The sequence below is a fragment of the Centropristis striata genome, chromosome 6, assembly GCF_030273125.1.
Source record: "Centropristis striata isolate RG_2023a ecotype Rhode Island chromosome 6, C.striata_1.0, whole genome shotgun sequence".
NCBI lineage: Eukaryota > Metazoa > Chordata > Actinopteri > Perciformes > Serranidae > Centropristis > Centropristis striata.
In genome coordinates, this window is record NC_081522.1 from 10,851,211 (window position 1) to 10,868,308 (window position 17,098).

The 17,098-nt window shown below is 40.9% G+C and overlaps 1 protein-coding gene across 1 annotated transcript; it reads left to right on the forward strand.

Annotated features, from left to right (window-relative positions):
• Positions 1–198: 198 nt before the first annotated feature.
• On the forward strand, positions 199–16,392 carry slc25a22a (solute carrier family 25 member 22a). Its single transcript, XM_059334673.1, has 11 exons — positions 199–358; positions 7,466–7,645; positions 7,740–7,865; positions 7,989–8,044; positions 8,298–8,388; positions 8,986–9,040; positions 9,727–9,787; positions 10,009–10,153; positions 10,860–11,014; positions 11,102–11,177; positions 12,304–16,392. Exons 2-11 carry the CDS (start codon positions 7,626–7,628, stop codon positions 12,455–12,457), a joined length of 939 nt encoding a protein of 312 aa, XP_059190656.1. The 5' UTR covers positions 199–358; positions 7,466–7,625; the 3' UTR covers positions 12,458–16,392.
• Positions 16,393–17,098: the final 706 nt, after the last annotated feature.

Below are 17,098 nucleotides of genomic sequence, written 5' to 3' on the forward strand. Positions count from 1 at the left end.
TGAGATGAATCGTCACGATGACGTTGGTCCCCATCCCCCACCCTCTACACCTTTACTGCAAATAAAAAATATGTCTGTACTTCTACTACATACCACTAGAGGACCCCTTGTTTAAAATCTCTTTTCTATTTTTTTCCTCTTTTTTTTTTTTATCCATGTCCTACTCCATCGCCAGCCCGGCTGCTCCCCCTCCCTCCCTGCTCTAGCTCCCACCTCCTCTACCTCCCTCCACTGGACTCAAATCCTAGTAACACCGGTAGGTTAGCTATTGTCGGTCTGTCAGCCAAAGATACACACTAAAGGCTCTGATTTCACACTTCAACCACACCGGGGGAAATAACGGAAACGGCTCTATGTGGTATGTATAGATACCGGGATGCATTAAAGGTCTTGTTGTGAATCGTGGCGGTTGTCTTGTCCAGAAAATGTGTCTTGTATTGGTTGTAAACCGTTAAAATCTCACCTGGGAATAACGTGAAGGCGACATTTGTTTGCTAAATGTCCTATTTTATAAAAACATGGAGATGAAAAGCTAGCTTGTATTGTGATTGTATGTGTTATCGCTTCGATGTGAGAGACAGCAAAATCATATTCCGTTATGTGGAAACACTAGCATATTTTAACGCTTCATATGGTGGATTATCCATTAACGGCGGACTGTTCTACTGTAGACCGTTAGAATGTCAGTTTAAACGGTTATGAATGTGACCGTTATGAATCACGAATGAATAACGGTTTTACTCGGCTCGTTAATATGCCGGTTAATATGCCTTGTCATATATAACGTTACCCATAAAACCGACGAGCTGTTGCTGACAGGTGTAACGGGTATTTACTATCATTATCAGTTTATATGCTGGGTTTTTGTTACCGCACAGCAACCGGGGGCAGTTCCCGAATGTCTCCCAGCCGTACGAGGGGCCACTGCGGCCGCTTTCTGCCGGCTTCCGCTCAGTAGTAGTGAGGGTGTAATTATCATGTGGGCTCGGATGTTGGTAGTGGAGGGTAAACCCACTTAAACTGTACCCACCTCCTTTTTCATTGGTAGAGAAAACTGAAGGCGTTCGCCTCTGACAGGCAGACTCCGGCTAAACATTAACATACTGTGACTTCTTAGGACAGGATGAAAAGAAGGGCTATTTCTATTTTACCCACCTTGCTATTCTGTTTGCTCCTCCTCTCTGCTGAGGCCTTGAACTCCTCACAGAAGGGAACATTTAACTGCTGAGCAAGATGCCAAAGAGCTTTGAAAAGAAGTAACTTTTTAGCCAGTGTGTTGGGGAGGTTATGATGAGGCCAGGCAGTGTAATAAAGCAACCCTGCAGCCTTGAAATAATTGATGAGGTGAGCCATTCTTGGGTGTAGGGTGACATCCTGTGCTTTCCTATGGAATTGTTGTAGCTGTTTTGTAACACTGATCTTGATTTTCAAAGGCGATGAAAACATTGTGTTACTCTCATTCAGTAGGCAACCTTGTGCAAAATATTAATTCAATCTGCATGCAGGGCTACACCCACATAGCTTTTCCTTAAAGTATGCTAAATCCCAGTGGCGAAACACTGCTAAATGTCACTGGTTTATGGAAATGGCGTAAAAGCCATGCTGTGGGAAAATGTTGTGCCCCTGTGTGAAAGTTATAGTCCTCCAGGCCATTCAAGGCCTTACTGTAATCTGCAAAACTGTTACCAGATACCTCAATTTATCTTTCTTTCTAAAAGAAGTCCAGACACAGTGGTATCATTATTTTCCTATCACGGTTGGGGGAAAGCTGAGAGGTTGGAAAACAGAGGAAATGCTGCCCCAGGTGACTTTAAAACTGGGGCACCAGAGATACCTGTGGTACCAGAGGAGGGACTAAACACTACACCACCTCTCTGCACTGAAGGGGCATTTGTTCTGCTTGAAAGTTAAAGCAAGCTTGTTTTTTTTTATCTACAGCAGGTTGTTACAATGCATAACTGTGAAAGTTTAATGGCTGCAATGTGTAGAGCACCTGTAGTGGCAATGCATCACTGTGTATCCAGATCATAATGTGCACTCCACTGGTTGTAAATGGAGATTGCGAGAGAGCTTTCATAAGTAGGAATTAGGTTGATAATCCTGATGCTGTAGGGAAGAGGGAATAGTAATCAGATTTATCTGTGACACCACAAATTTCATCCCTTGTTTCCACAGTGCTGTAGCTGTCCAAAAATAGACTGCATCTCATAAACAGTTATTTAAAAAAAGCATGATAACAGCAACACAGCAGCTGTCAGGTTTATGTGAAGAACAGTAGACATACAGCTGTCGGTGCATAGAACTATTTAAAACCCAATCATATCCTACAATAGAATAAATGAATCATCATGCACACATGAGCAATATCAAGCTGGATAATACAAGCTTGTAGGAGGTATGCAGATTCAAATGTATGCTTATATAGAAAATAATGTCTCCAGAATGGATGTAAAAGTGGGCAGATTGAGTTGTATTATAGAGATCTGTGCTTTTCAGCTCAGAGAAGTACTTGACATCTGATAGAGGATTGCAGGAACACATTTGTCAGTGCAGCTCTTCTGTTGATGACTTAGAGCTCACAGCGTGTTAATCAAACCAGTGCATGTGACACAGATGGACTGGTAACAACAGACCCTTCCTCATTAGCTCAGAGCAAGCTGTGTAATTTTCCTTTCTCTCACAGTCACGTGAGCGAAGTGCTGACTACCCAAGTGCTTTGTCACCCTAACCAGCCGCTCACTTCCTCCTGTCTTTCAACAAACTGATTGTCATTTCTTCAGCAAGACCTTTACTCTGTTTGGCACTCAGAGACACAGAGGTAGCCAAGGAGCTGTGATGGTTAAGGTAAATTCTCTGGTTGATTTGAATACAAGAGAGGATTTTGCATTGATTTTTGCATTGGAAATTAACTGGCATGGATTTGTCTCCAGGATTTCAGTGTCTGCAGGGTTAGATTTATCTGTTTCTAAGTCTTTTGTCACTGGGATGTGCCTCGGAGAGATTAGTGGAAGCAGCTAGCAACATGCATGCTTTCCACCTAATTTCTTATTTACACGAGTACTGATCCAGTATTGTCAGCTTTGGAATGCACTACTGACATACTGTTGTGTATGTTTGGAAAGAAAAGCTTCTTATCTTTGTTTTGTGAACAGAGTAGATAAAGGCCTGTCACTCTTTCATTTAATTAAACGTTGGATGCTTAAAAATAAAAAATAATTCATTTCAAGAAAAAGGTTACATGAAATGTTACTTTTACCAGCTATTACACCAGTATAAATCTTAATTTCCTAAAATGCACAGTAAGGGCTTGATCTTGTTAATTTGAATGAAAAGTTTTTCCAGAAAAGATCTAATTGCTTTTGTTATGCATACTTTATTATTTGAATTTCTTTATTTCTCAATTACATAATATCTTAATTACACAATAATCAACTGACTTTTCATGTGAGTCAAAAATCAACTCATTGTCATCTTTGTGTTTGACACATTATTCTATTACAGTATTGCACTTCATATAACATGGTTTCATTCATAAATTATATGTAAAGCTGTTTGCAGACACACCCACTGCCCCTCCTGTAGAAGTGGTGGTGCAGAGTGAATCCCTCCCCTGAAAGGTTATGTGTTTATGGGAATTTGAAAGCCACTTCTTGACATTATGATCACCTGGAACAAATCTTGTAAGATGTTTACAATCTAAACTAAGCTTCTTCTTGAGTTTTGGTGAGGATGACTGAGCATAAGTAGCTGCAGATTTTTTTTGCTTTAAGATGCCCTGGTAATTGTTTCGTAATCACATTGTAGCCCTGGATTGGAATCAAATAAAATTGAATTGTGAAGTGCCTAGAGAGTCCCACTCCTTCTCCTCTGAAGGATTACATGAACTGGATCATTGCACACAATACCTATAAGCATTTACCATTATATAAGCATTGGACTGTGAACCTGTTTTTGATATTTCAAAGATTAAGTTGGGAGTTTTAGGGATTTAATATTCTAACATCTAGCAAAAGAAGATTGCCTGCTGCTTACTGAAGGTTTCAGTATCCTTGCCAGTAAAGCAGTGTTTATTGCCTCATTGTTCAAGTTGAAATGATGAACAAGGGTCAAAAACTAACTGTTATCTGTTGCAGTTAGTCCCCCCCCCCCCCCCCCCCTCTAGCCCTCTAATCAAGTGATTTCATTGAATGGCTCAGTTAAGTTGTTAAGTTCAAGGTTTTGCATGGCAGCCGAGTTGCACAATCACCTTGTCTATTATTTACTCATCTGTGCTTATCTGCTCTAGAGGTGAAAACTCAAAATACGACCTCTGTGTGAATGTATGTGTGTACGTGTTGTTGATGATGAAAGTCAGATGTTACAAGTCAGTTGTGGTTGGCCAGTTTGTAGGGCTGTACCAAATGTACCGTTTTTATTTTTTTTCCAAATTAAACTTCAGATGTCTGTCGTCATGTTTAATGATGCTGTTGGCCACTTTGGGAGAGGGATGTGAAGCCCCAGAGGATCCAGGGGGGAAAAAAAGAAGACAAAAATCACCCTCAAAAAACAAATTGGTAATGGTCTCAGCCAAACACGATAACTGAAATATTTGTTCAATTGTCAAACACTAATGCAGCATTTGAACGTTGATTTAGAATTTGACTGTTAATATTATGCTTACAGTTTCAAACTATTTGATACAGCCCTACTAGTTTCATAAAAAAGTTTTCAGTCCTTTTAAATTAGAGTTTTGTCTTGAAGTTAGGGGCGTAATAAAGTATTGATACACTTGAGTAATGCTATATTGCAAAATATGCTTTGTTATCCTACATTATGCATATGCTGGTGCATTCTTTATACAATGACAGTTTTCTGTAATATCAGACTTTTAAAAAATCGCAATATATGACCTTGCTGACAGAGTTGTCATATTGTAACCTCTGTATTATGACATGTATAATATAGACAGATTCTTTCCAATACACAAGCCTTACTTGAAGTGACCTTCCTCTTTGATAGTGAACTGAATTGAAAAGTGACCTTGCAGTCCTTTGCAGACTTTAAAGTGGTGTAGTGATTTGGCTATGTGAGGTTTTGAGAGAAGAAACAACTGTTTCACTGCAGTTTCCTGACAGTTTGTTATTTTGCTCTCCTGCTGTGCGAATACAAGGAATTCCTTGGAGATTTTGATGATGAGCAATGCCACTGTGCTGTGGACTCTGTACACTGAGGCGTGTTGTTTCCATACAGACTCCAATTGTCATGACAAGACAGTCCAGCCAGGCTATGACAGAGGGTCAAATAAATGTCCTGGTGCAGACACAGTGGTGGTGTGCATTAACTGAAGTAGACGAATAAAGCCGTGAGCATGATAGAGAATGAGGGAGATGTCGGTTTGATGGGTGACTCATGTAAGACTGCAGCGTTTCTCACAACCCATACATTATCTCCTCAGTCCCATTACTAACAGAACATATAGCTGTGAATTATTGTTTGAGGAGAATGAGTGTGCTGACTGTGCAGTTAAGTTCAGGAGGAAGTTAGTGGCAGGAAACAGGGAAACAAAAGTTGCATGCTCATAGTGAAATGGTGGGCTCCGTATCACAGCAGGATGAGAAAATAGTGAGGTTGATGATAGATAGAGGAGAGCTGTGAAGTTATCTGTGTGGAGCTCTAGGGAGGAGAGGGAAAACCCAGCCAACAGAGAGCAGAGAGGCGACTCTGTGACCTGCTCTGAATCCCCCTCTCCTCCTCCCTTTTCCACCTCTGGAGCAGCCAGCGGGGGCCTCAAGTCCCCATCCAAACCAAACATAGCAGACCACAGCTGCATTCATGCCTGGATACAGTTATCAGAAACCTAAACATCAATGCATACTGTGAAATCTCTCTGAAACTGAATCTGAGAAATTAGTGATGTTGGAGTCATATGAGCACAGATGCTCTCTATAAAGAAACCCACAAGTCAGCAACGATCTTGGACGGAAAAGCTTTATTTGTGAGTCGTGACTCGTGACTGAGGGAAATGATGGGGGAGGGCCGGTGAGGAGGAGAGAGGAGGAGGCGGGCTGCACTCGCAGAGGAAGGTTGTGATTGGTGGATGAAGGGGGTGGAGAGAATGAAAGGGGAAATGGGAAGCATCTTTTTACAATGAGGGCATTCTGTACCTAAAATATGGAGCATCTTCAGACATATTTCTTCTGTTTGCTCAGAAATGATTGTTTTAGCACGCAGCGAATAGAGCTTCTCCTTTTCAGTACGACTACCGCCTCACAATGAGAGAGCTCATGCATAAAACACGAGTGTTCAAGGACACACACAGATGTTGCAGTGATTATAGGTTTGTTTTAACAAAGTGGTCCTTCTACGCTGATCACTAACACTATTTTTAAGGAGCTGTCAATAATGTCGCCTAGTTATGCTGTGCAGTGGTTAACTATGGACATTTATCTTGTGCTGATGTCCCTTTTTTTGGATACATAAACATAAAGAGTTTTTGCTCATCAACTGTAGGACTGATTCAGGTGGATGATGGACAAAAAAATAATAGCAATTATTCAAGCTTCTCAGTTGTAAGGATTTGCTTCTCCCTTGCTTGGGTTTGATACTGCTTACCTGCCAAACCACCTGTAAGTCAGGGCTTGGTTTAGTCTACAGCACACATGGGAGGAGAGTCACGATTCCTTCCAGGCTTTAAGACTTAAAGGTATACTTCACCCTTAAAATGACCGTTCATATTGAAACGGCTCACACAACTCACACAAGACATGCAGTATAGTCCAAGTCTAATTTATCCATTTGTATGCTCAGTACGTAGAGCCAGAAAGGTCAGACCTCAACCCTCACTGGGAAGGTTTTCGTTTTTGCAGAAATCTGTCTTCCCTGTACACAGTGAAATACCAAGGCATTATTTGGGACTGTTTTGTGTGGTAAAAACGCGTTTTTATGTGGAGCACTGAAAAGAATCATACACAGTTTCACAGTGGGGTATCTTTTGCAGTACTTTGTGAATATTTCTTTTTGGATATTGTGTATTTTAGGTGGTAACTAGAAGCTACGTCCCGATATTTAGGATGGCCCTCATCCAGTGGTGTCGATAAAAACAAGTTAGGATTGATAACTTTCACTCTTTTCTGGATATGCAATAACATATAGCACAGAGAAGGAAGTCCATAAGAACATGTTTACCCAGCGTTGTCAGAACCCCTGAAGTGGAGTGTCACATGCCAAGTATGACAAAGGTATCAGAGTTTTCAAACAGCAGAAACTTTCCTCTCTCCTCACTGAGTCACGTCATTAAGCAGGAGCACTCCCATGATTTGCATGTGCGTGCCCAGCCTGCCTCTGCATTAATCTCCCCTGATGTGAGCCTTTCTAGATTGCTTTCATTTAACTTTTAACTCTAATATACCGATCCTTTATTTTGCTGTAATGTTTCTGTTAATGGAAACATAGAGTGTTTAATGTGACCTTTCATATTTCTTTACAGATATCTGCTTACTTGAACTAACACAAGTGGACAAAGCACAATCTCACTACATAATCCCACTTGAACTGCAACACACTACTGTAACAAACAGACAAGGACGACCACCGAGTGACAAGCTAACAGACAGATTGACACTTTGACCAGCCAGGGCTTCAGATAAATGGCTGACAAGCAAATCAGGTAAAGTGGAATGTGGAGCGACTACAAATACAGCATCACTGTGGCCTTGTTTTCATAACTTGACCTCATATTTCATTTTTTTTTTCTTGTCCAGTTTGCCTGCCAAATTGATCAATGGGGGGATCGCTGGCCTAATTGGAGTGACCTGTGTGTTTCCCATTGACTTGGCCAAGACTCGCTTGCAAAACCAGCAAAATGGATCTCGCCTTTACACCAGCATGTATGACATTTCTCTATTTACTTTTGCAAATAAACATATACACATACCGCTGGACTAAGCAGAATCACTCAGCTTGTCACCAGATTCCATACTAACTAACATACCATGACTGTTGTGTTTCAGGTCAGACTGCCTTATTAAGACCATCCGGTCAGAGGGGTATTTTGGGATGTACCGAGGTGAGTTTTTATTTTTAGATTCTTGTGATTAATGTGTGCGCTCACTGAAGTGTAAAAAAAAAAAAAGAAAGCATCAAAGCTATTTGGTAGCATAGGGTTCTAATTACTTTCAGCTTCATAGAAAAGCTTCAGACATCAAATACAAGGATTTGTGTCTCACTGCTACAGGCAATTATCGCTGACTCTCTTGCTCCCTTCTCTGTTTTTTTCCTTTTCTTCTTTGTGTCTCTCTCTTTCTTGCTCTCTGTCCCAGGAGCTGCGGTGAACTTAACACTAGTTACGCCAGAGAAAGCCATCAAATTGGCTGCCAACGACTTCTTCAGGCATCACCTCTCCAAGGATGGGTGAGGCATGAAAGTGCTGACAGGCACACACCAATTCCCCCTCATTTACACTGTGGTTTCACCTGGTGTGTTTACTAACATGTAACCTGACACATTAGCTGTCTATGTTCTCACTAAGGCTCCAGTAAATCCTCCACTGTTCCGTCCTATCTTCCGAGGCACTGGGCATTTCACAGTGCTTTGTCAACGGTCAGGTTTAAAAATACAAAATTGTATCACGTTACCAAGTAAAATTAGCACGTCAACCCTTAGCTACCATCATCTGGTGTTGCTGAAATCAATCACCCACCCATTGTCCCCCTTGAGCACTGTCTACGTAGATAAACCTGAAGGTTCCCAGGACATCTATCTCCATCTCTGAGGTGACAAACATGGAAGCTGATGAATGATTGACTTGTCTGGCCCTGCCGCTCTCCTTGTGAATTATTAATCTGCCCTTGCGCCTGACATGTTGATTTAGAAGACAAAGATTAGCATCACCAGCACAGGTGGTGACAACTCCTTTTTTCGAGGCCTGTAGAAATAAAGTTGTCTGGCTCTGTCAGTCTAGTGCTTGCTTTTATCTGATCTGATGGCATCTTTTTTATTTTCTTTCAGAAAACTTACTCTGGTTAAAGAGATGCTGGCTGGGTGCGGGGCAGGTACATGCCAGGTGAGTGAGTAAGTGAGGTGCCGCTTTAATTGTGTCCTCCTGTTCTCCATCTGGAACTGCTCCCTTTAGCACTGCCAGTGTCAGCTCACATACACACAACTGGGCCTCAGCCATCGCCTCATTTATCACTGCCTGCAGCTAGAATTAACCGCGAGCATGTTTAAATGAGTGGAGGTAGTTGCAGAAACATGCTCGCAGTTTGTCTCTGTAGATTGTCCCTGTTATCTGTGATCTGAGTGTGACCTGTTTTGTTTCATTTATATGAATGATTTGTAATCACTTAAAATGTTGTCCTGTTAGCAGCCGATACACAGGCAGCTGGATTTGAGTGATCAGATAAGACGCTGTGTGAGTGCTTGGCCATGTGCACGGAGTGAGTGAGTCAGAGGGAAATGCCTCTTGTCAATGAGGGCAAAGGCTTCAAGCTAAGGAACGTGATTAGATTAAGTGCAGCAGACCTTGGATTAAGATTGCGGCTGAGAACATGGCCATCTCACTCTTAATCCAGTTAACTAGTTACTACTGCATGGATTAAAGAGGAAAACAAGAGCTGACATGTAGCTAATTGATGCCAGTAGATTTAGACTGGACACATGTTTTGTCTGACACATTCAATTATCAGTTTTTGTTCACAGTGTGCAGAAGTTAACACCGTACCTGAATCCTTTATTTTGGTTTTGTTGCAGGTTATTGTCACAACTCCTATGGAGATGCTGAAAATCCAGCTCCAAGATGCTGGAAGAATTGGTAAGAGGAAATTAAGTCCAGATGGCGGGTAAGGGAATAAACTATAAGAACAGCGGCCTCGTGTGGTCATGTCAGATACTACAACAGCTTTATTCTGGATTCTTCTTACTGTTAAGCATCCAAAATGTCTGCCCACATAAATGTTCTTAATGTTGCATGTTTCTTGTAGCTTTGTATGGAGCTTTTGCTGTTAATGATGTTGTGTTTCTTTTGCTCCATAGCTGCTCAGAGGAAGCTGATGCCAGAGACGGTGCCAGCAGGTACTGTGGAGACAAAGTCCCCAACAGCCATGCAGCTCACCAGAGAGTTATTTAGGGAAAAGGGCATTGCTGGGCTGTATAAGGGGCTTGGTGCCACATTGCTCAGGTAAGACAGATCTGGCAACCTAGGGATGGGAATTAATATGATTTTATTGATACCAGTACCAATAATAATTCTGCTTATCAGTCTGATACTTTATCGACCCCCTTATTGATTCCTGATCAAGAAAAAGTATCCACACAGGTTTTTAGTGTCAGTGCAACGGTTTTAGTACCCTGTGGGGATGAAATTAAATATTTGTACAGCATTTGCATTCATTCAGGTTTTCTAAGTCAAAGTAAAATTCTTCTCAGCCTGCCTGTGTGGCAATAATTCTATCATAACAGGATATTATCCTTGGCAACAGACGTGCTGCTCTGCTGGGAAGCAGTGGAACTTGTGTGAAGTGTGTCAAATAGAGCCGGTGCTGCATGGAACAATGTTTCAGCAAATTGCTGCTGTTTCCACCCCTGCTTGAAATGATCATTTCAAAGACATTACAAGCAGCATTATTGTCATCTTTCTTCGTAAAATGAAGCCACGCTTTGTGCTGTTTCTTCCTGTCTGCCATGATTCCTTCTTTCTGCAAGAAAAACATGCCAGTCGCAATAAAGGAAATTGATAAGCTCGGCGGCACATGACTAAAATAGATCAATGGTTCTCAACTGGAACAACTTCTTCTTTCCCATCTCTAGTTTTACTAAACAACTGCAATGAACTACACGACTTTGTGTGAGATTGTCTCTTATCATTTTATTTCTTTTTTTTGTAGGGATGTTCCTTTCTCCATCATCTATTTCCCTCTTTTTGCCAACCTGAACAACCTGGGCAAAAGAGGCGTAGACGGGCCTGCTCCTTTCTACGTGTCATTTATATCAGGCTGTCTTGCAGGGAGCACGGCGGCTGTTGCTGTCAACCCTGTCGATGGTGAGCAGGGGGACTGTGAACATTGTTACAGCAATGTCTGCGCCTTAAGTTGATGTTACATATTCACCTGAGCTCTGTGTGTTGCAGTGATAAAGACTAGACTTCAGTCGCTGAACAGAGGGAGCACAGAAGACACGTACAGCGGAGTGACTGACTGTATCAGGTGACCTCATTATGTCTTTACTGCTGCAGCATGTGTGATACTGTGTGTGCATAGTCAAGTCAAGTTAAAATGGATTTAAAGGGCATTGTGACACAAGAGTATCTCAACACACAAAAAACAATGAAACCACAGCAGAGATAACAAACCCTTATTAAAACATTTACCAACACCCATCTACCATCTTTTAGAACCGTGGGTACAGGGTAGGTTTAGGGGTAGATAAAAGGTTTAACAGTAGATACCACATAGAAGTGGTGTACACATATGAAAGCTGAAAACCAGAAGATTAAAGAAATAGAAATAAAGATAATAAATGTATTAAATTAAATTGTGAACGTGTGTAAGAGAATAGAATCGTATGATGGAAGTATAAGATGAGCATTCTCATGCTCACTTATATAAGTTGTTGCAATTTTTGTTTTGTTGGTACCCATAGAAACCAATTTACCATTCAGATATCTTGAGATCAGAGGTCAAGAGACTCCTTTGAAAATGCCCACATTTGGCTCTTCAGGCCATCTGCAATAGCTCCCTTTGGCTGTGACAGAAAAGTTATACGAAATGAAACAATACATTTTTTACATTTCCATTTTTTTGGTGCAATTTGTATATATAGCTATCGCTAATACACGGCATACCTAGAGTCCAGCGTATAAAAATCAAATTTTTGCCAACTTCAAGTCCAGTTTTGAGTTTCCCCAGCTAGGCTAGCTTTCAATTGAAAGTCTCCTGAGATATTTATTTGGGGTCCAGCCTCTCATTTGCAATTGGGTCCTCACTGAATTCTGACAAAATTATATTAATGGATGCTCATTATGACCTATTAGTCATGTTGGTAGGCTAACTTAGACTTAGACTGTTTTATTTTCACTGTAAGGCTGAAAATAAGGTTTGCGACTCCATTCCGACATTGTTTGTTTTTTTATTAGTAAAGGTTGCAGAAGCCTGTCTTCGAGTTGCAAAATTGATCAGAATATTCACTGTAGCTTTAAAACTGAGCCCACTACAGCAGGCTTGCCATTAGATTGTTTAGAAAATACCAATACATAGAGAGAAAAAAATGCCATACAAACTGACACAGAACTAGTGCACTTTTAATAACTTTTATTTGTTTTTTGCTCTCTAGGAAAATCCTGCGTAATGAGGGTCCGTCAGCTTTTCTGAAGGGAGCCTACTGTCGAGCCTTGGTCATTGCACCTCTGTTTGGCATTGCCCAGGTGATCTACTTCCTGGGTGTGGGTGAATTTCTCCTCAGCTTGTTGCCTAAAAAAGACAACTAAGAAGCGCCTCCTTTCTGCCTTTCCCTCCCACAATGCTTCACCAACTGCGTGAGGACTCATCTCATTCTGAAAATGTTTTTTTGACGGGTCAGAGCACGGCCTGATCAGTACATTTTGTTTTAAATTTGTTGTGTTGAATGTTGAAATAGTTTAGGAGGGAGCCTTTGTTTGCCAAGCTGCCTGTGGTGGCACACAACAATCCAGTAGGCACGCTGAGCTAGCTCTCTGGAAATGAAGCCACAAATATCAGTTTTAAAGGAATATTGCTTTATAAATGCAGCATTTTTTAATATGATTGTCGAATATTTCAAAGTACATGTACTGCCCTTGGTTGCTGCACTTCTGCAAGCACTACACTAGTTTTAAACAGCATTACTCTCTGAAAGACAGAGATAATGATCTATTGGAAATTATACACCATATCTAGCTAAATTAAATGCACATATTTTAGATCTAAGATATTTGACGATTGAGAAAAATCTGATATTTACGGAAAAAAAAATGTATTCAAAGAATTCCCCCAGACCTTATGTCTTAAAAGATAGTCTATTTAGAAATAGAGCAAAATCTACAGTAGGCCTCATTTTCAGACAAAGAACACAGGGAATGTGTTGATGTGACAGCACGCCCCCTATAATCTTTCTTGAGAAGCCACTTCCCTTCCTGTAAGTGGTTGTAATGAACTCAACCATTCAGCTCCGAGCAGATTGCCTTGGCTTTTTAAGTAGATCAGGTTCCATTTGATATTTAGTGCTACCACAATGGTTGGACTGTTTTGCCTCTGTGAAAAGGATATCTCCTGTTGTAGTCACACCCTAGACTGAAGAAATGCTGTACAACATTTGGGCATTATTCACTGCAGAACTGCATGTGCACATTGTTTAAAATGGCCCCAATGCTTCTTTCTTTGGGTCAAAACTGTACTTGTGGTCACAGCTCAATCAGTGATGTCACAGCAGGGGTTTTCCCTTGAGGGTTGAAGAAAAACACCTGCTGTCACATCACTGATTGGATTGTGGCCAGAAGTGCTGCATGCTTTCAAAATGTTCAGTCCTTAGAGAGAGCGGAGCGGCAGCAGTTTTCTGCCCTGTGTGATTCATTGTGTATTCAGATGAAAGCTGTGAACACCAAAAGGCTGAAAAGTCATTTTAATAGAATGCCAGATTATTAGTAGATATTTAGTAATTAAGCTGACAAATGGCCAGACATCACATGCTGAGGCCTCATGAGTACAGTCATCCATTGTGGAGCCAGTAAAACCTTCACTGGAGCAGTTCAAATCCCTTAGATCCAGACATAATTATTATTGTTTACAGATGAGTTCACACTCAATTTAAATTCTTTGTCCGAACTTGAATCCAGTGGCAGGACCCAAAGAGCTAATGATAGACCTTTCTTTATCAGAAAATTAAACCAATGTGTTTTTAATGTTCTATGATTTTTACCAAACATCTCAGCTTGTTTGCTTTAGAGGTTTTGTTTGCTTTAAAGCTGCTAGGGAAAGCAGCCCTGTCGTATCTTGTTTATGCATCACAACACTGAAGCCCTGCTATTGGTTTATCTCACCGGAGATCAAGGTGACTTTGATGTGTACTATCCAATCACATTCCTTCCTCGCTCCCACTGTTCAAGCAGCTCGTCAATTGTACTGTTGCACTGTAGAAACGCGATGCAACATTTCAATGTATTATCATTTGTGGGAGTGAGATCTATTTATCTATATTCCTTTCTAATAGGCGGTATAGCACTATATATTTGTATGTGTTGTTTTTTCTGTGTCAAAGTGTCCACCTTAACTATATTGTACATATGCAGAAGATATGAACTTTATGTTTTAGGATTTATTGTTTGTTTTGTACATGATGGCTTATTTGCACACCTACCTCTCCAATCCCCCCCTTAAATCCATATTGTGGTGATTTTACTTTATGAAGGTGTGGACATATCAAATGAAGGAACGTGTTTTAATGCAACAAGCATCATTTGAACCTTAACGCAGCATATTGATGAGGGTTTTTTTACTGTATGCAAAGGGGAACACTAGTGTAGATCTAGAATGGTTCTGTGGAGGTGCCATTTCTCCTGAGCTATTGGTTAAGTTGGATCAACCTATTGTCCTGTTTCCTACAGTTTTAACAACTAGGACCAAATTGAGCATCATATAATGATGATAGAAACATAGTTAGTATTAAGTGAATGACCTTTGGCGCTGCTTAAACAGTTCTGGAAGTGAAATGAAATGTAATACAGCCTGGGAAAGGCCAGTAGGGACCTGCTGACATCTGACTGTAAATCTAACATGTCTTCTCGAATGGTGCTTCATTCATGAGGTGCAATCTGACATTGACGGCACTAACGACCAAGGCTGCGCCAACTGAAACACATGCTAGCTAGGGAATCTCAGAGTTATCAATGTCTTAACTGAAAGCCATAGGTCAAGGAGGGACAACAGAACTGCTAGACATCGACTGGCACCTCCAGCCGTGTTGACAGATGACACCTGAGCCACGGGAAAACGGCAAAAAACCACCTGTCGACTCGTGTGTGTGTGCTTGTCTTTTATTATAAATTACTGTTGTAGCTTTTCAACATTCCGATTGCCAGTTCATCTCATATATGCTGTAATTGTGATCAAAATGCCTATTTTTGTGTTGTTGAGATTATTGTTATGATTTTTGAGCCTTCCCGCCCCCCTTGTTGTTTTCAGATTTAAAAAAAAAAATCTGTTTCTTCGGTTGAATCTTGAAAATGTTGTGCAAATCATTTTGTTTAACTCAGCTGTGAATTTTCACTGACCTTGTGCATTTGGTTATGTATGTATGTGTGTGTCTGACTGTGTAGTGCTGTAGTTGATGTGTAGTTGTTAGTGTGACACTGCGGTATTTTTCTCTTTTATTGTCGGACCCACGTTCTCTCCCCTCTTTCCTTCTATCTGTCTCACTCCTCTGCCATTTTCTGTCCCTGGCATCCACAGCTGGGGCTGCAGGTGAATGCAGAGGAGCTCTAAAACACCAAATGTATGACTTAGAGTGTAAACAGTACAATCAAAGAAAGCACAAAGGATTATTAGGCACAAGAGAACACATGCCCCACTTTAAATATACTCAGACAGAGTCCTCAGAATACAATGTGCTGCTTTTGCAGACACGGATTACAGTCTGATTTATTTCAGTGGAGATGTCGATTGAGATTATTATAAGAAAGTTTATCTATGTCTGTAAAACTTGATCCATAGGGCTGAGACGAGAGGTAACAATAAGAGACCCACGCGATGGTGTCCACTATGTCACCCATCAGCAGTTAACCACAAAATGTATATCGCCTACATATTCTAAATCAGATATAAGAATGTATCTTAGATATTATAAGATGTATTATAATTATAGTGAAGAGTTTATTACATTTTAATCTAAAGATTTGTGCTTTACACATTCACTGAAACAATTCATGAACCAGCTCACTGATATGCAATAAGTAGAAGCCACACACACTAGAAAATATAAACACAAGAGACAAAAAAACACAATGTATGATGCAAGCAAGGACCTTGGAGGCCTTCTGGGGTGTCTTCACAGCCTCTGTTGTCTTCCTCCAAGAGGAATTGTGCATTATAGCACTTTAAAACTAATGAAGGACCCTCACCCCACTGTCCATCTACAAAATCTCTCTGTGGCCAAGAGGGAGTTAATGAATATGTGTGGTGAATGACACATTTGTCTGAGACATTGTTGACAATGTGACTGAAAAAAAACAAACAAAATATTGTGTTCCCTGTCACAATTTGCTGTTCAATAAACTGACTGTCCTGAAATTGGGTTACACCTTTTCCTTTTTTCCTTGCCATCACTGTATCTGCTTTCAAGGTCTAGCAGTCGTGTGACAGAATTCAAAGGAAGACACACAACCGTTTTTTTGTCTTAAATAGTGCTGTGAAAGCCACACAGTGGCACGATGTGTTTTGAAGAGTGCGAGGATGACGTTGTGGCTCCTCAGGGGCACAGGGGCAGCTGAGACTGTAGTGGCATGTGATGATCTGCCGCCTCGTGGAGCCACCAGGTGTCAGTGTGGGGTCGCAGGAGAGCCTGTCGCTGCTGCTGTTGCTGTAGTGGGAGTGGGGAAGAGTGTGAGCAGTGTTATGTACTACAGGTGTATGCTAAGCTTGGGTGGTGTGTCAGTAAATCACGCGCTCTGATCTCACTCTCTGTCAGGCTACCTTATTCTCACTCATTCTATCTCTTGCAGCTGTGATGCTGCTTGTGCACAGATGTGCCTCTGTGATCTGTGTGGTTTCACTCAGTAAACAAGCTGTTTCTGTGTGTTTATAAGTTGCATGGTAAGAATATGGAAATAGGTTTTCAGAGGTTTATAAGTCCTGCATTATTCCTGCACATTTCAGCAATACTGATGTTATGACAGGGGGTTATTCATTATTAATCTGCTGCTGTTTGCAATATATTACTGTTTAGCTATAGCTTTCCAGAATTATATTTTGCAGCATAATTAAATCTTAGTGCCTTTGTAAAACCCTGCACACACATGCAGCTGTCTTTCTATATATGTGCATCTTTGTATCCAGGTCTTATTTCCACCAGAGTCAGATTTCATATTGGATTTTGTGCCTCTTTGAGAGACTCCTTTCAT